General features: G+C 34.1%; 1 protein-coding gene across 12 annotated transcripts; it reads left to right on the top strand.

The window, feature by feature from the left end:
- Positions 1 to 1,721: 1,721 nt before the first annotated feature.
- On the top strand, positions 1,722 to 24,629 carry LOC128173424 (pyruvate kinase PKM-like). Of its 12 annotated transcripts, XM_052839106.1 has the most exons (17): positions 1,752 to 1,845; positions 2,008 to 2,062; positions 3,412 to 3,447; positions 3,662 to 3,688; positions 7,181 to 7,204; positions 12,068 to 12,224; positions 12,688 to 12,779; positions 13,076 to 13,195; positions 13,716 to 13,902; positions 14,563 to 14,705; positions 15,813 to 15,940; positions 16,645 to 16,795; positions 17,196 to 17,348; positions 17,714 to 17,880; positions 18,119 to 18,237; positions 21,086 to 21,289; positions 22,911 to 24,629. In XM_052839106.1, the coding sequence occupies exons 3-17, from the start codon at positions 3,412 to 3,414 to the stop codon at positions 23,024 to 23,026; spliced, it is 1,824 nt and encodes a 607-aa protein (XP_052695066.1). In that variant the 5' UTR covers positions 1,752 to 1,845; positions 2,008 to 2,062; the 3' UTR covers positions 23,027 to 24,629. The 12 variants fall into 12 exon arrangements, with proteins under 12 accessions (XP_052695060.1, XP_052695063.1, XP_052695054.1 ...); XM_052839094.1 differs by lacking the exon at positions 2,008 to 2,062 and having other exon boundaries at positions 1,724 to 1,845; XM_052839099.1 differs by lacking the exon at positions 3,662 to 3,688 and having other exon boundaries at positions 1,751 to 1,845.
- The last annotated feature ends 74 nt before the right edge of the window (positions 24,630 to 24,703 follow it).

Here is a 24,703-nt window from a genome sequence, read left to right as displayed (position 1 = left end):
TTTATTCACTATAATTACGGTAATTTCCTGAAACGTAACGTTATATACGTAGCAGCGCCTTTTTTTAAAGGGGGTGGGTGGGTGGATGGCAGCCTCATCCAAAAAATCTTTGCAAGCAAAAAGAAAAATAAATCATGAAAATTCTAATCCTTCAGCTCTTTAGCAGTTCAATGGTTTCTTTATTTTCACTTCCATTTATTACATGCGGGGGGGGGGGGGGGGGGGGGGGGCAACACCATGTTCTTTTAACATGATAAGCAAATATTTTTAAGCGTAAATTAAAAATAAAATTAAACATTAATTTTTTTTTTTAAGTGGAGGGGCAAATCCATGGTAAGTCGATTTTCTTTGTATAAATTGACAAAAATGAAAAAAATTTTAGCATGGGGGGAGCTCTATGATGAGTCAAGTTTTATATGTAAGTTTAAGAAAAAATGTCTACTGCAAAAAAAGGGGGAAATCAATCAATCAATCATAATCACAATCACTTTAAAAGAGGAGATCGATGCAGTGCAATGAATATTTACATGTATATATTAAAATCTTTATTATTTAACAACATTGTTTCTGCGATTAAACTATTGTTCTACATATAAATAAATAAATTATAACAAATCTTATAAACTATGAATAATGAAAATTTACTGAAAAATAGGTATGTTTTATTTTTTGGCATTCAAATTTTACGTTGTTAATTTTATTTTATTAATTTATTATAATTCATTGTTTGATCACATGCTGTGCTCGCCCCAACGGTCGCACCGTAAAACATATTACATAGTGAAGTGATGGCGAACTTTTATAAACTGTGTTTGGTTTCGTAAATCGACATAGATATCTATTTGGTGATGAGACGTATATTTCATTAACCTTTTCAATGCCAACGTAAATGTTTGAATTGCCAAATATGTAACGTCACTGGTATATGACGTTACAAATTTAACACGTTACTGTACGATGTTCGTATATTTCATTAAGAACACATCAGACGTTCCTCAATTTTATATAATTTTCCTTTATATTTTATTCCTTATTTATGTACATTTAAACCTGTTAATTTCCAACAAAAACTCAGGGTACATTACCAGACTGTTAAGCTAGAATGCTTAGAATTTTACTTAGAATCGGTATGTCTGATTTCTTTCCACATAGGCTACAAAAAAGAAAAACGAAACATTCTGTACTCTTGGTTTGTTGACTACATTTTATCGATAAATAATGATAAAACTTTAATTAGTTTCATGCATTGTATCTGATTTGTTACATTTATAAAAAAGTTCGTCTTGAACATTGCCGTTTGACACAACTATACTATAACTAAAGTCCAAGCTCTTGATAAAATGGTTCCGATTTAGCATAGCATCTTGCGAATGACGTATATATGACGGTGTCTGAGATTATGACGTCATTTTTATTTGATGACGTAAAAAATCAAGATTGCAGGAATGAGGAAGCGATAAATTTTGACTTCATGAATAAGTTTTATTCATATCTTTGTTCTTGCCAAAGACAAGTCCATGTGCTAACCACCAGAGGAAAAGTGTGTATCTTGCTATATTAATTTAAATTTATGTTTTATCATATATAAGGCCATAAATTCTGATATATAGCTAAAATGAAAAAAGAAATTTAAACCAAAAATTGGTTGTCTAATGATTATTCTTCGTTGATTTTTGTCATTTTCCCGGGAATTAATTTTCCTATCCGTTGGACTTTACAACTAACTTTACCGGAAACCAAATAAAAGGTGAAGGTCAAGTCGTCTGCCAAAAAATTTGAAGGTGATAGTTTTTGGCAGGAGATTCGCCTTTTCCACTGTTTTGAGGATAATTCCAATCTGACAAGGTAAACGTAATTGCAAAGCAAATAAATGCAATGTTTCTTGCTCGAAATATCCTGTCATGGATTAACTTTTCTGTTAGAAATGTGATGGAAACTGGCATTAACCAGTTTTCTTCCGATCACTGAATGAGTGCATGTGCTGCATAATTTAAATCCTTTGTTAAGATTTTTAAGCCTTGCTGTACTAGAGGAATATTGTCGACAAAAAGTTTACTTTAAGGTAAGGCTAAAAAGACAATCCCGGAAATAATTGACACCTGACAATTTTACAGTTTTACTTTTAAAATCCATCTCTGACAACAGTTTGCCGAATAGAGAGCACAAAAAACATAAAATGTTCTGTTTTGGAAATGATATCCTTTATGGAATAAATATTTACCATGTGAACTATGGAACTGTTTTATTAGTAACTTGTCATGAATTTATATGCCATAGATATTTATTAAATTTCTTGTTTAAAATGTAATTCTGTACATGCATTCATGTACATCATTACATGTATATGTAATTCAAGATTCTTTGGGTCAAGATTCTTTGGGTCAATTGTCCAAGCTTTTGAATTATATGACGTGCAGGAGAAAGCCAGGCTGTATTTCAAAACGGGAATTTTGTGACAACAGCTGGTGTCACGACTAAATATTTTTCAGCTATATTTGAAAAATAAACTTCCTACATTCAGTAAACATGTAAAGGAATGATTTCATTATATACATGTACCAAACAGCTTATCTAAGCAAGGAATTGGTACAGACCTATTCAACAACAGAAAAGACCTTTAAGTTCAAGGAACTTTTAGAAAACCACATGTACCCCTCCCCCTCTCGCCCATTTCTTCCAGTTGGAACTGCAAATTTCTGGTACTTAATCATTGATGGGATATTTAACCTGAATCAATATAATTAAGTGATTCTGTTTCTGACAGCCAGTTATATCCCCTTCAAGGGCTTATGTTCACAACTGGTTGCTAAAAGAATTTATGTGAATGCAAGTGTTTTAGTGAATAAAATTGTTAGAAAACTTATTGGAAAAAGTTTAGCATACAAACCGAAACTTCCATAATATATTCTGTACAGATATGTTATTCTAGCATGTATTCTTCTTGAAAATGACGGATAAAAAATTCAACTTTGGAGGGGAAAAATCAGCTGTTAAAACTGTATTGCCTTTCATAAAAACAGCTGTAATTGAACTTGGGACCTGCGCAGGTCAGTTGCGTTTAGGAATTTTAAACTTTACATACGGTACTTTTTACTGGTCACAATTACAATAAGTACCCTTCACCAATGGATATGCAATATAATGTATAACTTGAAAGTAAAACACAATGAACAAAAGAGTTTAGTTTTCACAACACCTTGCTGTAAATGTTATTTTCATCAATTCATGTTCTTTGAAATACATGTAACTACGAAAATTATAATAGTTTTCTTTTGTTATCTTTCCAACATTTTCAAATATTTTTAAAAAAAATGTGCTTACACTGTACCGAACTACTTGAATTAGGATAGGGTTAGGGCAAACAATTCTTTTTAATGATGAACTTGCTAAGATTTGACTAAACTTTTTCAGATGGCACAGCACCTTGCAAAGACACCAGGAAGTGGGGTAAGGATCATATTATCATAAGTTTATGATTTTGTGTTTAGTTTTCAGATGAATTCACATAAGAGATATATATACATGTAAGCTTACAAAACAATGAAAACATAATTCTATAGAATCATGAATAATGTGAATTTTGAGGATAACATTTTATGATCTTTGTGATATTTGATATATAATAACGAGCAGATTAACTCAGCAGTTGTGTATATTTTAGGAGATCCCTGTAATATTAGAGCCAGAGGTTTGACCCCTTTAAAATTTCACTACAAATCTCATCTCATTCTTCGACCATGCAAAGGGAGACAATCTCCATGATTTGTTTACATTGTGGTTTAGATGTGCATCATGTCTTGTCCTGTTTACATATTGTAAAAGTGCATCAAGCACAATGGGTTGTTGAAATAGATTCAAGACAATATTTATACCAGGATCTGGTTTATCAAATAATATTGACTTGATTATGTAAGGTAGCATAGTGCACAGGAAGTCTGAAAGTCAGTTAGGCAAAAAATAAGCAATGGGGGGGGGGAGGTATATAGAACCATTTTAACAAGAGCTTGGACTTTGGGTAGTTTTGTTAAACAGCAATGTGACATAGGCCTGTCTATTTCATTGTCAGCCACTCAGCCATTGCTCTATGAAAACGATAAGATTTGTCTGGCTTTTGAGCTAAGTGTACACAATTGGTGCATATTTGGCTTGAAACGGCGTTATTTTTATATTGTTTTGATGCAAAAATTAGATAGCTACATCCTACTGAAAGTCCAAGCTCTTGTTAAAATGGCTCTATTATTTTTTTTTCATTTAATTTCGAAAATACGAACAAAGTCTCAGAAGGGATTGAACTTGCTAGTTACTTTTACTACTGAGCTGTGATGGTATCTAATTAAATTAATCAGTTCAATCTATTTCACAAAACATGTATGTGTCATAAAAAAGCATAAGTCTTAATTTAGTATTACCTTAAAGCATTAACTTTGAAGTAATTTTTGCCAAAAGAAAAAAAATCACAAAATTTCATATTCATGCAGTAATAAGGAACAGCCTTCTGAAACTGTTTGGGGATAGATGAGAATTTTTTTTAAATCAGTAAATATGCTGTTTAAATTTCTACACTGTGCAAAATGATTCTTATTCAAAGCAAATTTAGCCCTTGACAGACACTGTCTGTTCCAAAAACAAATCAAGGATGATAGTCTCTCTTCCTTGTAAACATACGTATGTTTCATCATGTGGTCAGGATTAGATAATCCTGGATCAGTGGTAGCATTTATCATCATATCTTTAAGCTTCCTTCCCTTGAGTCCCTGTATTTATGCATCTACAATCTGCACATATATCACATGCTGCTTATACTATTAATTAAGTATTGCTGGGGATGCCTATAGTAAAATATAATATAGAATATATATAACAGTACTGTAATATAGATTGTAAATTAGTGTATGACATTTTACTTCAATACAGTGAGGCTGTTCATATGTATAGTATACTGGGTATATGTTTGTCACTAACTTCGATTACCTTTATAAGATACATATACAAAACATCTGCAAACAATTAGAAAACATTAAACTATGCACACTTAGTTTGCCCTGCCCGGTAAAATTTCTGTAAACCAACTTTTAGTTAATAAATTGCATGTTAGAAATTTTCGCGAGAAACTTGTTGTAGTGAATATTTTTCACTGCAAACCAGTCCATGCCATAAATTGTCAAGCTCCATCACAAAAATCAATCTATGCAAACCAGTATATTTCCGAAATTCATAAAGAAAAAAATGTTGGTGAACAGTACATGCAGTAACTCATATTTTTTAATTAATTTAGTCTTTCATGAGGGAAAGCAAATAATATTTTAAGGTGGTATTGGACACATCCATGTTGTGATGTAATGTTTATCAAAGTGAATAATAAAATGAAGTGTCCAGTCTTCACGACAATTTTTTTTCAGCACATGCCCTTCGGGCATGTAGACCCATTATTTTAACCCAGCCCATTCAAATTTTTACACGCCCAACTCAAAATTCTTATATTTACCAGTACATGTATGGTGCAACCAAAATAAATAAATGAAGATTTATATCAATTTTATTGTATTAGGGACAATGATTCAAATTCTTTCCAGCCCCTCTCAATCTCAAGCTCTGTCATCTCCATGGGCGAGTTCGATCATTAACTAGAGTTTAACCACGGTAGTAAGGAAAATGAACTGTGTTCGAACGGCGAACGCACATTGGTCATAAAAAAATGAGTAGATGTTAATTGCTACTTATAATTTTACTGTTCATGAAAAAGGACAGACAATATCTTGTAAACACATTAAATCATATGTGTGCGCACTAAAATTTAACACATTGCATGCTGTGCTAATTAAAAAAAGCAATTTTTGGAGGTTTCGCTTTCTGCCGCCATTTTTAAACTACCTGACCAAAGACAGACCAGAGACTCTCTGTTGGTTGGACCACTGTTTCATTTTAGTCCGACTAAAGTGAGTTTGATCTCATTTTAGTCGAACTACGGCGTCCGTGGTTTGTAATAGTACTTGCTCCATATCGCTTTCTTCACTTTCTCTAATTTAGCAAACGTATATATACAATAGGTTTAACTAAACACTTCAATGATTACGATTGACGTTTATTTGACAAGTCGTACCGAGAATGTAGACTGCACAAAGCAAGTTACACGAATACCTTGGGTACAATTGAAGAAATGGCAAGTAAACACATAGTACATTGACAAAAAATTTACACATGCCCTCCGGGCATGTAATTTGGCAATTTTTACATGCCCACCTGCAAATTTACTAGGCCTCGGGCATGGGACTCCCGGGTTATTTCGAAGACTGAGTGTAGATATATAAGTAGTTTCTTTCCCAATATTGTCACCTAACAACGTAGCGCAGTGGGTTAGAGGGTTTAATATAAATCTGTAAGTCACGAGTTCGAATCCCGCTCAGGGTTTTACAATTTTTAGGGATCCAAATTATTTAAAAAGCTACTTTTCGGTTAAATATTGTAAAATTTGAAAATTCTACACTGGTGAAAGTATTTCAATTATAATGTACTTTAATCTACATTAATATCAACAGATATCCAATACTACCTTAAAATTGGCCCTATCTTTCATTTTGGTGGTAGAAAACTTAATGATTATTAGTTTAATTTAGTGCAGGGAGGTTTTCCTGACTCCAGGTACTCCTGATTTGTTTTATTATTTAAAGTTGACCGTTGGCCTATTAGAAGTTGTAAAATGAATGCATAGGTATCGATGATTACACTCTTGGAGACTGAGCTTGCGGATTGCATGGCAAATCAATTCACATGTATTACCAGCAACATTTATGGTACATGCATACTTGTTTGTTTATGAGTTTTGAATAATCTCTCTCTCTCTCTTTTTTTTCAATATCTGAATTTGTTCAAAGCATATAAATGGCTTAAATTTTGCTTCTTAGAGTAAAATACCATGAACAATTAGCATGATTAGAACATTAATTGATATATATAGTATACATTAATAGAGAGAAAGTCAAAGGTAAAATTTGTTCAGGAAAGACAACTCTACAAACTCAGATAATCAAATTTTTCTATCACTCATTAGCTTATTAATACATCTGGTATTAGTACCAGATATTGAGCAAGAGTGCTGTGTGTTAACATCTGTTAATGGTTGTCTTTTGATTCGTTGGATTTTGATTGTGCTTTTTTGTCATCACATGACTTACCATTTCAGGACCCTACCCCTAAGGAGCCCAAGGTTTGTGACGATCGACCAATCATTTTACTCCCTCTCATACTCTCGTACTCTTGTAACAGTTGTACGCTGCACATTGTGCTTATTAATGATATTAATTTTACAAGGATTAAATGGTGCTATCATAAGTGGTGGATCCAAGAGATTTTGTGAGCTTTAAGGGGTGAGACTGAGGGAAATTCATTTACTAAAGTCAACAATTACTGTTTTTGGTTTCATTAATTTTCATGGGCATCAAACTTTAAGTCTTGTGGATAACGTGCAGTACCTCCTAGAAATTTCAGGCCTTGGACCCCCTTTGGAAAACAACATTATTCCGTGGACACCCCCCCCCCCCCCCCCCACACTTTTGAATCGGTGCATGGATTATGGTTTTTTTTTTTTTTTTTTAAAGAAATCTTCCAAGAATTCATATAAACTTGTAGGCATCAATATTTTTCAAGTTTGTTGTACCTATATTACTTTGATTTTTTTGTTTTGCTCAGATCAGCAATGAAATCTTCATACAAAACAAAAATTAAATAGTACTCAAGGAAATATGATGAAACCACAATCCCTGTATTAATCTGGAATTATTGATTTTCTATTGATAATAAAAGCATCTTAGAAATTTATATCCTATGTATACTGCAGAGCTATCATTTAAATGGTGATTTTTTTAATGGAGGATCAAATATTAATCTTCAGTGATCGTTCAATGATCATGAATATGAATTTCATACCCCCCAAATATGGATCCACCCTTAAGATTTGCTTTTGCTGTCAGATTTTGTATCCTTATGTTGGTGGTTGGGAATAAGTTAATGATTTTTTTTCCATCAGTTAACTACTTTTGAAGCACTTACTCTAATTCAAAACCATTTAAATCAGATTAACTAATTGCATGCATGGTAAACTTGTTTCATTTCTCAATACATGTATTCATACATGAAAGCTGACATTTTCCATTGATATATTAGTTATGAAATAATCATTTGTCATGGTTTAAGAAAGATGTAGGTCAAATTTTACTATTATGTAGATCGAAAGTGTTATAAAAAAGTACGACAATGAATTCAGTGAAAGTGACTACCAAAGATGTTTAGTCAAGCGTATAGATTTTGTGACATTATCGCATAATTTTGAAGTTGTAAAACATTAGTGCATGTTCCAAAGTATGATCAAAATATGTGTACTTACATTAATACAAAGAATAACAATCTATGCTCCAGAAATCACTTATTAAGAGCAAGAAAAGGTCCCATCTCCATTCACTTGATATAGTCTTTAAATAAACTCCATATTATTTGAAAAGACCAGATAAAAGTTGCTGAAGTTTGGCAAGAGAAATTCCGTGTACTTTGACACTGTTTTTGTGGCCAGCATTTGTGTGTATTGGCCATTTGAGGGTCAGGGCTAATGCTATGATTGTCTTTGGTTCAGTGGAAGCCAGCATATAATTATGTGTGTATAACTGGCAGTATAATCAACACAGTGTGTGATAGAGAGCTTTAGGAATGGGGGCACCTGTCCAACAAATCACCCCTTGCGGCTTATAATCACTGGATGGAGTAATTCTCCAATCATCTCGGCCAGTGTCTCTACTAATCTCTTTTCTATCTCAGCTCGCTAATCTCGCTGATCTCGGTCCCATTTGGTCAGTTACAGCTCTCTGTGTGCGTGGTATGTAATACTTCTGTTCTCAGTGGTTTTGGAACATGAATCTAAGTGTGTAGTAGTGTAGTACATATAATTGTGCCACTCTGTGCCAACTCATTCTGATCGGAATCATTGCAAGTATAAACAGGTAAGTTTGATTCATTCAACATGACTATCATATGATTGTGTAGTAGTATAGGATGCTGGGGTACTAACATGTTTCAGTAAACTTTTCCTATTAGTATTAATACAGCATAGTACCCCCTTCTCTCCCTCTCCCTCTCTCCATCTCTCTCTCTCACACACACAAACTGGTTTCATAGGATGTGCAGTTGTACAAATGATAATATTTCATCATCGACAAAACATACGGTATGGTACAAGTTTGTTCCATATGGTTGAAATATGTACTGTTTACAAACAGGCCGACTTTATCATGGGCTCACACTGACCAAACAAATGTTGATTAAAAAGAGGTCAGTGGTCTTGATGAGGTCACATGCCTGCTGATATTGATTGACCTATTGCAACAGCATCAGCATGTGACCAAGTACATGTATCAAAACTAAGGATAGGTACTATATTATCTATACATATCAACTACAGGGCAGTATGATAAAATTTAATCAAAGGATAGGTAACTCATATCTGTAGATATCATTGACTACAAGGCCATAATCCTGATAAACTACTGTAGTTCAGGGTAAGATTATAGTACATGTACTAACATTTCGATGGTCCGCATTCTTAAGATAACCAACATTTCAGATATTGTGTACCAATAGGTCTCTGTCCTATTTTTATCCCAAACTTGTGGACGTAGAGTGCTTGATAAATATACAATCAGAGCTGTGTGTGTATTGGAATGTTCAACATATACCGAAACCAGGTGATTGACTCATCCGATTAATGGTGTAAAATAATGTTAAACATTAGCTTACCTGTCAAATATAGAGAGCTCTCCTACATCTTTGATGTATGAGATTCTAGGTGAAAGAGCTACTGGGGTTTTTTGCAAGCAGGTCCCCCTCTTTTAGAGGACTAACCATATTGAACTAAAGTTTTATCTAGAAATTTTTTGTGAAGCCACACCTGCCCAGGTGAGTTAAGGTGATATAAGGTGAATGTGAGTTTTTGCAGGTCTACTTTTTTAAAGGAGAGGTCACAGGAAATGCCAGGCTCTGATGATTTGGAATGTTGTCCATTTAATAGTTTTTACTTATCAAGGTAAATCAGATGTGTATGCGGTGTGAGATCGTTTTTAGAGGACATATTTTTTTTAACCACTGGCAGTTCCATATCCATACATCTATTGGGATGGTTTAGCCACCATTTTGACAAGTATAAAAGGATTTGAAGGTAAAAGATTTAGGTCTTGATTTATACATTCCATTTTTTTTTTTTTAAATACAGTAACTTCAGTTTATAGGAGCAAAATTGAAGTCAGTCAATGGTTTTTCCCTAATGATGTCTATTGGTCATGCATTTGGTGAAGATTTTAATCAATCTTTTGTCGGATATTCAGCATTGAATGTCATCATTTTGGCAAGAGAAATTGATAATTAAATTGCTAGCCAAGTATGGTCCATTAGAGAGAGAAAGAAATCTGGTAAAAGCCTCTCTAACAGACTTCTTTAAAGTAGCAGCGTATGACCCATATAATAGTCAGTGTAAAAGCAGTTCTGTTGCGTTTTTGTGATGAGTAAAAATTGCCCAAAGTTGTTGATCACAAACTATGATGGAGGCAGACAGAAAGTATCACATTGTGTAAGTACATCAATGGACTAAGTACTTATACTTGTAAATATAGTTTAAGGTCAGCTAGTGCCAATGAGCATAAACTGACACCTTCGTTCGTTGAAATCATTATGTGCTGGCCATGTAATATGCTGAGTAAGGACTACCCATTCTTTTCTGTGGCTTGGAGTTAAAACAAGTGTAAGGTTGTGATTAAACTGAGACTGTTGATTAAACACTTTGTGAAATCATTTCAATATTGGGGGGGGGGAGGCATGTTTTTACTTCAAATATTTGCGGGGATGTAGTTTTAATGGATTTGCTTGTACAAACATACTGTATTGTCTGTTAGTTTTTATATATAAGTTGTTTCAGTTGTCAGTTAGAAGAGTGTGGTTATTTACTTTAAATCCTCATTGGATATTGTGTATTGCAGTGTGTATTGCAGTGTCGGCAAACGCCAAACCCTTTTGTTGTATATAAGCTCAGGTTTTCCCACCCTGATTCATTTTAAGTACAGCTTCAGTGCTGCTATATTGTTAGGGTTAAACTCTAACCTTGCCATAATATCACTGTCATAATCACATGTCCATTTTATAGAATTATTAGTATTATTTTGACACATTTTTTCCCCATCACGATCATCACGCTGTAAGGCTGGCAATCATATTTTGAGTAAGTGCTTATATATTGTAGCTGCCTCGTGAAATTTTTTTTTTATTATGTAAGCTTGTCAGTTTAACATTATGTTAATTTGATAATAATGCAAAAAATTAAAATCACGATCCTGATGGAATATTTGCTTTCAGATATATACAGTACTGTAACATTTAATTTTCAAATGTTTGTGGCAAATGAAATTGGAATCTGTTGAATTCTTTGATTCTTATTTTTAGTTGGTAAGTATTGCCTTATTGAGATCTATTCTTGCTTCATAGCAATAAGCAATAAATTTATCACACACTATTGCTGCAATTACTGGGTACGGGTAATTAATTATACATGACTAGATTTTCAATTTGGGATATTGCATGTCCAAAATACTGTACATATATATTCACAGGATTGACATGATAAGTAACCAATATTTATGTTTTTCTTAGAAATGAGATAAACAAATTATTTATATAAGGTATCAAATCAATGTACATGTAGTACTGTGAAGGTTTATTCTTTAAACTATATTTAGATAATCATTAAGCAGTTTGTAGCCTACCTGAGTTTTCAGTTTCTGAATCTGTTTAACCTAGTACACATTGTTTTACAGAATAAGTAAGTACATGTATCTTGAACCTTTTTTTCAGGGAAGATATATATGTTAAGCTGTTAAAGGTTAAACCATAGCCTAAGTGTCCTCTGTTAAACATCAATATGTAACCTGAGTTTCCTCTGTTGCACTTCAACATGTTACCTGAGTTTCCTCTGTTGCACATGTGACCTGAGTTTCCTTTGTTGCATTTTAACCTGTAGCCTGCATTTCCTCTGTTGTAGTTTAACGTGAAGGAGATGGAGAGAGAGGGTGGTTACTACCGCCAGTGTCAGCAGCTGGCCGCAGCCGACGCAATGTCTCATCTCGAGCACATGTGTAAGCTGGACATCGACTCGGAGCCCCACGAAGTCCGTATGACAGGCATCATCTGTACTATTGGTTAGTGTCTCTATATCACTATACACTGGGTCCTCTAAAATGTTGGACTCAGTGCTGGTAAGGTTATTGTATGGATTTCTGTTTCTTTCACCTGGAGCTTAATAGCTGCAATAATGTAGCCCTCTCCAATTTTTTATATCTGATGTTTAAAAAAAAATTGGGAGAGGGCTCCATTATGGAAGCTAGGAGCTTAAGTGTATTTAGCTGAATAGCAATTCAGGTTCAGTTTCCAACTTGAGAAATATTTTTGTAATGAGTTTAAAGACAATATCAGTATAATTATGTGTAAAAAAAATCTATCAATTTTAAGTGTTTTTTGTTTTTAGATTTTTTTTATCCTAATATTTGTTGAGTTATAAGAGTACTCAAGTTTACATTTGGAACTAAAATAAACTCAGAATGCAGATAATGCATAGATATGTTATTATAGCTTGATTTTAGTCATACATTGTATTATATTTAGGTCCGGCTTGCCGAGAAATTGACACGTTACAGAAGATGGTGATTGAAGGAATGAATGTTGCTCGCCTTAACTTCTCACACGGAACCCACGAGGTATTGCTTAATATCAGTAATCATTTCAGATATTTTTTCAATTTGGCTTTATTGCCGTTTAAATGAATAACCATGCCCTTGGAGTAAAAAAAAATGGTCTTCATGTATTCTAATATTGCCAACCTATTACTGCTTTCAGAATAGATTTGCAATTTTTTTAATATCAGAATTTTTTTTCCCCTCAATTTTGGAACCTTGCTCGATGAAATGATAATGTCTGTTTATAAGATAAAGGACTTGTCTTGAAGTATTTGAAAATTGTGTGTCAAGCTTAAAACTGCTTTATGAATTTGTAGTACCACGAGGGGACCATCAAGAACATCCGGGAGGCGGTGAAGGGGTTCAGCTCCCCCCGCCCCCTAGCGATCGCCCTGGACACCAAGGGGCCAGAAATCAGGACCGGACTCCTGGAGGGGGTGGGCACAGATAAGATAATTTTATAGATAATATAGATAAGATCATTTTATAGATAATTTAGATAAGATAAATAAGATAATTTTATAGATAAATCAGATAAGATAATTTAGATAAGATAATTTGAGCTTTTGGTCCAGAATGAAAAACTGAGTTATTCCCCTTATAAAATAGGAATGAAATGAAATTGCAACATTTATTTGGGGGGGGGGGTTACATTTTCAAAGTTGGTTTGTTGAGAAAATTAAATATTTTGCATTGAATTAATCATGTAGGTTTTCAATTACCATAGCTGAAAAATAATTGTAATCGAAGTTCTGATTTTTCAATACAATAGAAAGAAAGAAAAAAAAAGGAGGCATAAGGCTAAATTTTCCCCAGGTTATAGACATAATACTAAGAATTGCATTGTCTCAAATGTATATATCCTTTTGTTCTCTCTGTTCGTAAAATAATGAGTGATTTACGCATCGTAAGCGGTTTGAGAAATAAATCATTGAATACCTTTCTGACCATTCACAGGGAGCCTCAGCGGAATTAACACTGAACACAGGGGACAAGATCAAGATCACGACGGACGACAAGTTCAAGGAGAAGTGTAGCAAGGACACGCTGTGGGTCGACTACAAGAACATCACCAAGGTCATGTCCGTGGGCTCCAGGATGTTCATCGACGACGGACTCATCTCCGTCATCGTCAAGGAAATGGGTCAGTTTTGGGGTCGACATCATAGAAAAATTGTGAAGCGTTACATGTATGCCATCATTGTTACATGAAATTAAAAGGCCATCAATCGTAAGATAACTGTGAAATTATTACACTTGGTGGCTCGATTTTCTTGGGATTTCAAAGCAACTCTTCACTTTTGATTTGAATTCACTAAAATTAAGAAACAGTATTTTCTATAGTGACATTGTATTAACAAGTGAATCCGTGATTCATGTCCATATGAAGTTAAGATTTGAACAAATCACCAAAAATTGAGCCCCACAGATTTAAATGATTTAAAGTGTATTATGGATTGTTTTGAAGAACTATAGTTAATGTGATATATCTCAGTCTATAACATTGTATAAGCCAACTAACTGAACTGTGTGTGATGTACATGTTATGAGAGACATGTTGAAATTGTTATTGTTTTAAGAGGGCCCAATAGTTTTAGCTAATTTTAGACTATTTAAATCTCCTAAGAAGGAGAGCTCTATATATAAAAATATAGGAAACTGGTATATTTTTAAGCTAAAATTTTGGATTTTTTCTCTATTGATTATTAGTATATGGAGTACATGTATTATATGTTAAAATTTAAAGCAGATCCTGATGGTTAATTTGTTCACCACCTGACCTCCTTTTAATAATACATTGTAGGTGCTGACTATATTAACTGTGTGGTGGAGAATGGGGGCGACCTGGGCAGTAAGAAGGGCTGTAACCTCCCCGGGATAGCGGTTGACCTCCCCGCCGTCTCAACCAAGGACAAGGAGGACCTATTGTTTGGTGTCTCTCAGGGGGTAAGTCTGAGGGAGGGAGGGGAAGAGCACTTGATAGGAAGAGAGGGGTAAAGACATTGTAATTGGGAGGGGGAGGACCGACTGTGTGGTGTATCTCAGATGGATAAGTCTAGAGGAGTGGAGAGGTTTAAGGAAGGAAAGGGGAAGAGTATTTGATAGGAAGAGAGGGATAAAGACTTTGTGATTGGAAGGGGGGACCTACTGTTTGGTGTCACTCAAGGGGTAAGTCTAGGGGAGTGGTGTAAGGAGGTAAAGGGGAGGAGTATTTGAATGGAAGTGAGGGATAAAGACATTGTAATTGGGAGAGGGGACCTTCTGTGTGGTGTCGCTCAGGGGGATAAGTCTAGCGGAGTGGAAAGGTTTAAGGAAGGAAAGGGGGAGAGTATTTGATAGGAAGATATTTGTAATTGGGATGGGGGAAAACCTACTGTTTGGTGTATCTGGGGGGAAGGGGTGGGGGGCAGTCCGGGGAGATGAAGGAATAAAGGGAGGGGGTATTTGATAGGGAGAGGGATAAAGACACTGTAATTGAGATGGGGGAGGACCTACTGTTGTTTGTATCTCAAGGGGTGAGTTTTTATGATAGATTCAGGAAATGGGGAGGAGATAGATAATCTGTTTGCATGTTGTGAATGGGGGAAGGGAGGGATGAAGACTATTATGGGGGGGGGGGGTGTTTGAGGGGATAAGGCAGATGAAAAAGGTACAGTGGTAGGGTTTAAGGCATTTTGTTTGGTTCTGGTATTTGGAATATGCTTTCAAATAATCTAAATGTGTCTGATTATAACATGTACATGTATTTGTCAATGATAAGTTGTTATTGCAACAAACTACCATATATGACGAATGGGCAAAATTTCTTTCACATGAACATGAATTGAAGTCTAAAGGGAAATAATTCACACATTCAAGCATATTCATGTACACAGAGAAAATGTAACTTACAGGAATTATATATGAAGTAGACCACAAAAAAACTAACTCAAAGCAATAAATCTGAAATAGAGATTATGTTGAAAAAGGGGCCAAAACTTTTCTTTTATAGTATTGTGCAATGTATGTTAAAATTTTGTTCAGGAATTCATATAATTTTTCCCCCAATTGTAGGTGGACATGATTTTCGCGTCCTTTATCAGAAGCGGTCAGCACATCAAAGACATCAGGTCTATCCTAGGAGAGAAAGGAAAGAACATCAAGATCATCGCCAAGATAGAGAACCATGAAGGAGTCAAACGGTACATGGTGATCATTGTAGACTTATAACTGGTCATCAACAGGAACTATATGGTTTTGAGGTGGTGGTGGTCCCTCATTTATATTTAATACTACACTATATTGACCATCTAATAAAAAGTAAATGGCATTCAAAGGTCCTTTGCATTTGTGAAGGGTTGACTGCCGAACAGAAATGAAATATTTAGAGAGAGTCCGCTGCTTATGCTGACTTGGATAATGAATGGTTTTGAGAATGTCCACTGACCTTTGGCAGATTAGATAGGGTCTTCTGTAACCATTACTTTGTATAATGGTATGTACTTCAGTCCAAAAAGAATTAATGTTTAGATTTTCAGGTCAAAAAGTTAAATATAATTATGGTTGCATTATATATTAATGTATAACTGAATTTTCATACTTTTGATCTGAAAATGAAAAAAGGAAAATTGAATTATTCCATTTTTGAATAAAATCAATCTATGTAGCAGCCTGTGATTTGATCTGATGCAGTAATAACTGAAAACAAAGTTTAAGATGGCTGTATTTCTTCTTTATATAAAGAGTTCTGTATAAAAATGTATGAACATTTTAATTTTATAATACTGAAAAAGGTGTATGGTCAAAAATATTGTAGTTAGTTAAAAGTATGGTTATTTGACGGGTAATTTGTTGACCATCCAATCACTGATTGAATTAGCTTGATTACTGTTGACTATTGTTACAGATTTGATGAGATCCTGCAGGAGTCGGATGGTATCATGGTGGCCAGAGGTGACCTTGGCATTGAGATTCCCCCAGAGAAGGTGTTCCTGGCCCAGAAGATGATGATTGGTCGATGTAACAGGGCGGGGAAACCCGTCATCTGTGCCACACAGGTTAGTACAGTACAGGATACATGTACTATGTAGGTCAGTCCAAAAGTGGTGTCATTGTTCCATTATTTGTGCCACAAATCCAAAAGTGGAACTAGCGTCACAGCATGAAATGTTAATTATTTGGTTTTGAGATCAGATTTGACAAAATCTGTTTTGGGGAGAGAAAGAATTATTTTTTATTATGAACTGAATACATGTACAAGGAATTTAATTCTTGTTGACTACTTTCTGTTTTTGCTGTGTCATTGATATGAAATTATCTTTGTTATTGGTAACAAACATTTTTATAAAGAAATGAGAAAATTGAAAGCTTTGTTGCTTGGTATCAAATATTTACACAAAAAAGCAAGAACATTCAACAACAATTTATTGATGACATTCTGCCTTTTGCTATGTACAGATGTTGGAGTCGATGGTGAAGAAGCCCCGCCCCACGAGGGCAGAGTCCAGCGATGTGGCCAATGCCGTGCTAGACGGGGCCGACTGTGTCATGTTGTCAGGGGAAACTGCCAAGGGAGACTACCCACTGGAGTCAGTCAAAATGATGCAGAAGGTCATTCATAATATATCTGTCAGTCATAGGTCCCTGCAGCTTAAGGAATTTAATGTTTCTGCCTATATTACTGTATTTGGTATAACTTTAGACAGTTTACTTTTTGCTTTTTAAAACTGCTAAGAATTTTATTCCTAATGGTTTAACATTATTTGTACAATATTTTGATATAATTTCAAGCAGATTAAGGAATTTTGCATTCATATGATATTATGTTTTACAATAAAAATGTGTAGCCAATCAAATAAGGTTTTAAACCAGAATTCAATTATCAAAGATCACACGTTAAGAAGATGATCTTCTTATGTTTCAGAGAAGTGTACTAAGGCTTGTACCAATTGCTTACGTTTTTGATTGTTCTATAGATTTGCCGGGAAGCCGAGTCGGCAGTCTTCCACCACCAGCTGTTTGAGGAACTCCGTAAGGAGACCCCAACCCCCACAGACGCCACCCATACCGTCGCCATAGCAGCGGTGGAGGCCTCGTTCAAGTGTATGGCCGCCGCCATCATTGTTATCACCACCTCAGGAAGGTAATGTATTTATCACAGTCGGTTTTTAATGGGTAAGTAGATGGATGCCAGAACTGTTGTAAAATCATCATTTCATTATATACAGGACTAAGTTTTTTTTTTCAATTGTCTAGAGAATATTGTACATTTTGTAATAAAGAAAAAGATGCAGGTTTAAAAATTTTGTAATATTAAAGTTATATGGATATAAGGATATGATGCTTATACATCTATTTCATGATGATTTTTCTGTCATTAGGTCGGCCCATCTGATCTCAGCGTACAGGCCCCGCTGTCCGATCCTGGCCATCACAAGGATAGAACAGACAGCTCGCCAGTGTCATCTCTTCAGGGGCATCTTCCCTATCCACTATGTGGGTAAGTACCGGGGGGGGGGGGGGGGAGTAGGCTTTAGTTATACATGTATATTTGTCTATGTTGTATCAGGGGCTGGGGATAGTCTATATACTTATGTTTGTTCAGTGTCAAAACCGTGATAGCCAGTGTAATTTCATATTCACTGTCCCTTAGAGCAATGAGAGTCTTTTGACTTTGTGTACTTATTCCAGTGTGGTGTGAGATTGAAACAACCCATTTTACATGTATCTTTAATTACCTCTTACTTATTCTAAATAAAGTATACAGAATATACAGCTATTTTGTATGCATATTTTGATACCTGGAGATTTTACAACAAAGATATTACCGCCCCCCCCCCCCCCCCCCCCCCCCCAAAAAAAAAAAAAACAAAAACAAAAAACAAAAACAAAAACAAAACAAAAAAACAGAAAGGTACATGACTTCATTACAAAGATACAGGTCCAATGCTGAAGTCTCCATACACTTCAAAGTATGCTTTGAATTGTTAAGTTTTATTATGCAATTTAATGAATGATTGTATCATGCTTTGCACTTAATATGCTCAAGGGCATGCTGGGCTAAGCAGATATACTTTGCAATGTTTATTATCCCAATATGCTTTGTACTGTGTAGGTATCTTTATGTGTAATGTTCTTTTATCCAATCATGTCATGCACTAAATGTATCCCATCATGCTTTCCACTGTATGTATCCCATAATGCTTTGGTCTGTAAACACCCCATCATGCCTTGTGCTGTATGCATATTTATAGATATATTTGTATCCCTTTATTCTTTGCTCTCTATGTATCCCATCATGCTTTGCTCTTTATGTATCCCATCATGCTTTGCAATATACACAGTGCCTCGCCTTGAGTTTTGGACTGAGGACATGGACAAGCGGATTTACAAGGCCATAGCCTTTGGGAGGGACCGAAACTTCATCAAGAATGGGGATTTCATGATCATAGTGACTGGCTGGAAATCGGGGTCAGGCTACACCAACACTCTAAGGATCATCAATGCCCCCGAGACAGATGAGGGGCCTATACTGGGGGTACCCATCATCAAAGATTACAATGACTAAAAATAGAAACTGTCAGGGGCCATATTGGGGGTACCCTTGTTAAAGGTTACAATGAATTATTATAGCAACCTTTGAGAGACTTCTATAATTGTTAGTGAAAGCTGTAGATTGTCGAAAAGTTTAGGTAAAATCTATGGATTGTTGAGGAAAGCCTGTGATATGATCATCTGAACTTCAATACCATAGAATATTTTTTCTGTTAATTTGTTTTAGCTCCTAGCTATTTATGGAGATATAATTTGTTTGTTGAAAATACCTCATTGCCATGGTTATTTGTATTGTTGCTCTTTAATAAAGATGTTGAATCTCGCCCAGTCAGAATTACACAGTACTTGCTCATATCTGGAGATCATTGAAGTGGGATTTTGGTCAGTTATTCAGGCAGTCAAATGTACAGTTCATGAGTTGTCCAGAATAGTTAATTTGATGAGGTGGGCTGACTGTTATTGTTAACTAACTACCTGTGTTGAATCACTGATTGTCTTTCTCAGTTACCAGTACTAACAGATACTGCATGTGTATTTACATTACCTGAACCTGCACAATTTTTTACCAACTTCTCCTCAATTAAATAAAATTTGTTGCAAATTGGTTGTCGACAGGTGTTAACAACATGGGACACATATTGCTTAAATCTGTGGTTACATAGTGTTCCATTCAAACCAGACCTAACAGTTTGAGTTAAAATTGGTTTAATTAGTGCAATTTAGTCAGTTAAACTATATTGAAAGTGTTTGGGCTAAATCTTGACCAATCAAAATTCATTTTTAAGGTATTCAATGTATAATGAAGGGATTTTGAACAATTTTGAATAATTCTAAACTAATTAAATATGTATAGCTAGATAGCAATGAAAGTGAAATGAACCAAATTCACATGACTGACAACATATAAGAAGCTGGTCATCTGCACCTGAAAATTTTTTGATGAGTTATCTCCCCTAAATGAAAAAAGAAAATTTTAATTTTGTCAAAATATCTGCAGTAAATGATTCATTTTATTTCATATTTTGATAAAGAGAAAATTTATGGATGTATTAACCAAATAACTTCGTTATCCTGAACGAGATTGGACTGTTTAAAACGTCGAGATTTCCCAGTATTTGAGATATGGAGGAAAAAAACTTTAAAAAATAATTGGTTGAGACTTGCAAATCTTTTCGACATGTCTAGTGAGTACTGTATTTGAGATGTCAGAGTGCGAAGTTTTACTGTATTTTTTTTTACCTTAGTTTGTGTTCCATAGATATCTAGGTATTAAATGACAAATAACTTACTCATGTTGAGTTACAATATCTTATGACTTCCAACTATGCAAATACATTGCAATTGCTTTTTCACATTTTTTCTGTTTTTATTTTTTTGCTTGGTTCCAAGTTTGAATACCTCAAAATGTTCTGTTATGAACTCTGGTTATTAAGCAGTATTTAGTTAAATGAAAAATGCACTTTAATTAAAATATTATTTTTTCGATATTTTATGTGGGTATTTTGGAATTGTTGATGGGATGTTTGGAATTATTGATGAACACTTTTAATTAGTTATTCTAACCAAATAAGTTTATTACATTTCTTAATTAACAGCTTTTGATGATAAAAGAATACAATTTCTATGATTCTAATTTGTCTATATACTTTCTGAGCTATTTTCCATAAAAGTTAAAGATTTTCTAAGTCTTCTAAGAATAAAGATTCTTGTATGTATAGCTTTAAGTTTAACAACTGTTGCACTGAAGCTTAGTTGACCATAGCTTGATTACATGATATAACCTCGTCTTTCAGACTCTGTCATGAGCGAGTGGACCGTCGATGTTGACAGGAGGATCTACAAAGGAATCCAGAGTGGTATGGATCGTGGATTTATCCAGAAGGGAGATCCGGTCATCATCATCACAGGCTGGAAGCCCGGATCCGGATCCACAAACACCATGCGGATCATCAACGCTGTGGATGTGGCTAACAAAGACCTACTGGCCCCCATCACAGGTAACCCATCATTTTGGTTATGTTGTTACTGTTGCAATTATTAGATTTAAAGTTAAATCCTTCTCTGTGCCATTAAAGCGCATACAGGCGGTCCTTATCCCCTTATCTTTTTGCAGTGTAGAAGCAGATTTTATGCAATTCCATTCATCTGATTAAAAAAATGCCAAATTTCAGAAAGGGAAAAACTTGATCTTTTTGGAAAATTAATTTCAACTGAAAAACTTATTTTCTTCTCTTTTTAAATCTCAACATTATAATCAAAATTCTTGCCTTTTGCATTTGAGTTTGAAAGTTTTGGCTGGCAAAACTAATTAAAAAAGATTATTTTTCCCTTCCATGTGCATATTCAACATTAAAAATATGAGAAATAAAAAATACTATATACAGGGAAATATTTGCCCCCATTTTTTATTTTGCCCCTTTAGCTCTCACCACAATCGTTTAACGTAGCTCGCGGGTTTGCTGACGTCACAATAGGAATCGACGTAAAGAGTTGACCGTCATAGTAAACTCATAATTTTTTTTTTAAATGACAAATGAGATATTTAGAAGTATAAAAGAAAATATTTTAAAAAGCTTATATGCGGTTTATGACTGTTTATACAAAGATTTATAATATCAAGTGCTGAAAATTTAAAGATGTCACATACATTGTCACATTTTGTTCTATAAAGATAAAGAATGAGCGTGCGTTAGAACTCTTCCATTTAAAGTCATGTTTTAAAATAGAATGTATGCATTAACTTCGCTTTTTTTTTTACAATTATAACTTCCGTAATCTGTACTACCGATTAAATTCTTAAATTTCTTTTGGCTCGAGATAACTGTTTTATTCGATTACTTTCTTATAATGTCAGTAGTTGCCTGGCATTTTATTTTTGCATTGATTGACTCAGAGTTTCATAAAAACAAAAATAGCAATTTTCTGTATCTTTACAGCCTTACATTAATTGCATTTGATAACATTCACAATAATGTCTAATAAGCATTTACATGTTCTAAAATGTGTTAAACAGCTAGTCTTGTCAATAAATGCATTTCAATTTTGGTGTTCTAAGAAGTAAGGAAATGATGACGTCAGGCTAACGTCGTAATGAAAATATAAGGTTTTGAGAAATCTTTTAAATCTTTAAAGTTTTTTTGCCAAAAATTGGCCGAGAACACATACTGATATTTTTTTATGAATTGATTTATAATTATCTCCTCTGTTTTTGTGTTGAGTATGATTAATTTCGTCTGAATCGTTTAAAAGTTTGGAGCATAGTTTTGTAATGCGTTTCTCGGTTAAAATGTGCATTTTACTATATATTTCATTGAAATGGCGTTGCTTGATTTTATTAATGACACTGTATTTGAAACACAATAACATTATTACCGCGCAGACGAATCTTAAATAAATTTTAGAAATAAAACTATAAAACCTATGGATCACGTGGACAAATTTTCAAGGTAGGTTTTCTCATAAGCAGGTAAACCCGCGAGCTACCTTAAGAAACTTACTTTGCTTGTGTAAAGAGGACATTGTAATACATTTCTATTGGTAAACTATTGGGTTTAATCTCTCCCCTTCACTGTAAATATTTTGTCAATTTAATTTTTAATTTTTTTTTTGTTTTTGTAGGAATAACCAGTGTGCCAAGTTTCCACAAGATAGAGAGTGATTTGTCTAATAAATCTTCTGAAACATCCCTCCCTGATAGCACCAAGGGCTCAAAGGACGATGTCAAGTTCTTTTGAGGAAACGTACTGACGCAAACAATTAACTGTGGCTCAAAGTCACACATAGTCAAAGGGCAGACAACTTGGGGAAAATTACGGAATTTTATGTTGAAGAGCCCGATGAACAACTGTTTTAGTGAATACTTTTTTCACAGATTTTGTTTCTAGTGCTGACATATGTACAGACAGAATTTTTTTTACATGTTTGTGTGAGGAACTTTTGTTTTTATATATATAATAATGTTATCTCTGATAAGGTATTTGTTTTTGCAGAAATATTAAGATATTTACATTATTTTATGAATAGAGATAAATTTGTCCCTACCAACTATTTTTTTGTGTGTGTGTGTTGCAAAATTTAAAGTCAATATTTAATCCTTTTGCATTAATGCTTTCTTGTACATTTTAAAGTATAACAGATGTGCTGAATTTATTCATTATTGAATGATTTGAAACATCATGTTATTGAGTCACTGAAATTGTTTTGTTATTGAAATTAAAAGTGCTAATCTGTTTTTCTTCAGTTTAATTACAAGGGGATATGTTGGACCCTATAATTGTAGACTTTAAGGATGTGAATCTCATCTTATTGGGAGTAGAAAATACTGTATTAATATGTAATTAATGCTGATATTAATTAGAAGCGGTATTAAAGATTATCTTTTAGACCTCCCTAGCTTTTATGCTGTGGTTTCATCAGTGTTTGCGGGCATCAGTTTTTATGGTATTTTTTTAACGAAATCGCATACATAAGGTCGCTTAAATTTGTGGTCATTAACCTATCAATTCAGTATGTCATAGGAAACTGCAATCAATGAGAATTTAAGTTTGTAGATCAACTGAACAACGAAATATATAAAATTGGTATTCAGTGAATATTGATGAAATCACAAAAGTGAATAACGCATAACTAAGTATAAGTAAATTATAGGCAAATTGTGTGCACGTAAATGGTGGTTTTTGTTTGCTGAAATAGTCAAAATTGGCCAAGTAACTTGTGATGACAGCATTATATTATGAAGACCACAATTAAAGTTGATGGCTGTGTTGAGTTCCAGATTAGGTTTAGCTGAAAAATTGCATGGTATTTGTAACATGTGTAACGTGATACTTTATTAATAGTAGATACAGGGTTTGGTCTTTGTACAAGCATGGATTGCAGAATTTGAAAAATGACGAAAATATCGAAATCAATACATTAAGAAATGATTTGGCAGCTAATTTTTTTATCCTGAACGTTTCTAACGATAAAAAAGGCTGCTGATTTTTTCAAACCTCCATATATAATGTCAAATATCTTGTAAAATTCTCTTTGCTAGGTGTGAAAAGGAGTTTTACTCATATTTGCAGGGCAAAATTTTTAGTATTGACTTGTTCTAACATTTTTGGTGAAGAAAGCTGTGTAGCAACCTCTAATGATACACCCTCCACTAATGATATAATGTTGCATTAGTGGTCAGGATCATTAGAGGTTGCTACAAAGCTGGTTTTCTGTTCGTTCTAACTTTTTCCTTTTTCCTTTTGGAAATTTTTTGGTGCCCCATTACTTGCTTTCTTTATTTTGTTTTGTTGAAATGTCATGTTTGACGATGTTAGGCATAAAATAAAATCTTTAACAGTTGTCAGACTTTATTTGTCCATTTTTATATTCAAGTTTAAGGTCAGAAGACACGTTTCACAATTTTATATAACTTT

The sequence above is a fragment of the Crassostrea angulata genome, chromosome 2, assembly GCF_025612915.1.
Source record: "Crassostrea angulata isolate pt1a10 chromosome 2, ASM2561291v2, whole genome shotgun sequence".
NCBI classification, from domain to species: domain Eukaryota; kingdom Metazoa; phylum Mollusca; class Bivalvia; order Ostreida; family Ostreidae; genus Magallana; species Magallana angulata.
Note: the sequence above shows the minus strand (reverse complement) of the source record. Positions and strands in the feature narration are given on the sequence as shown.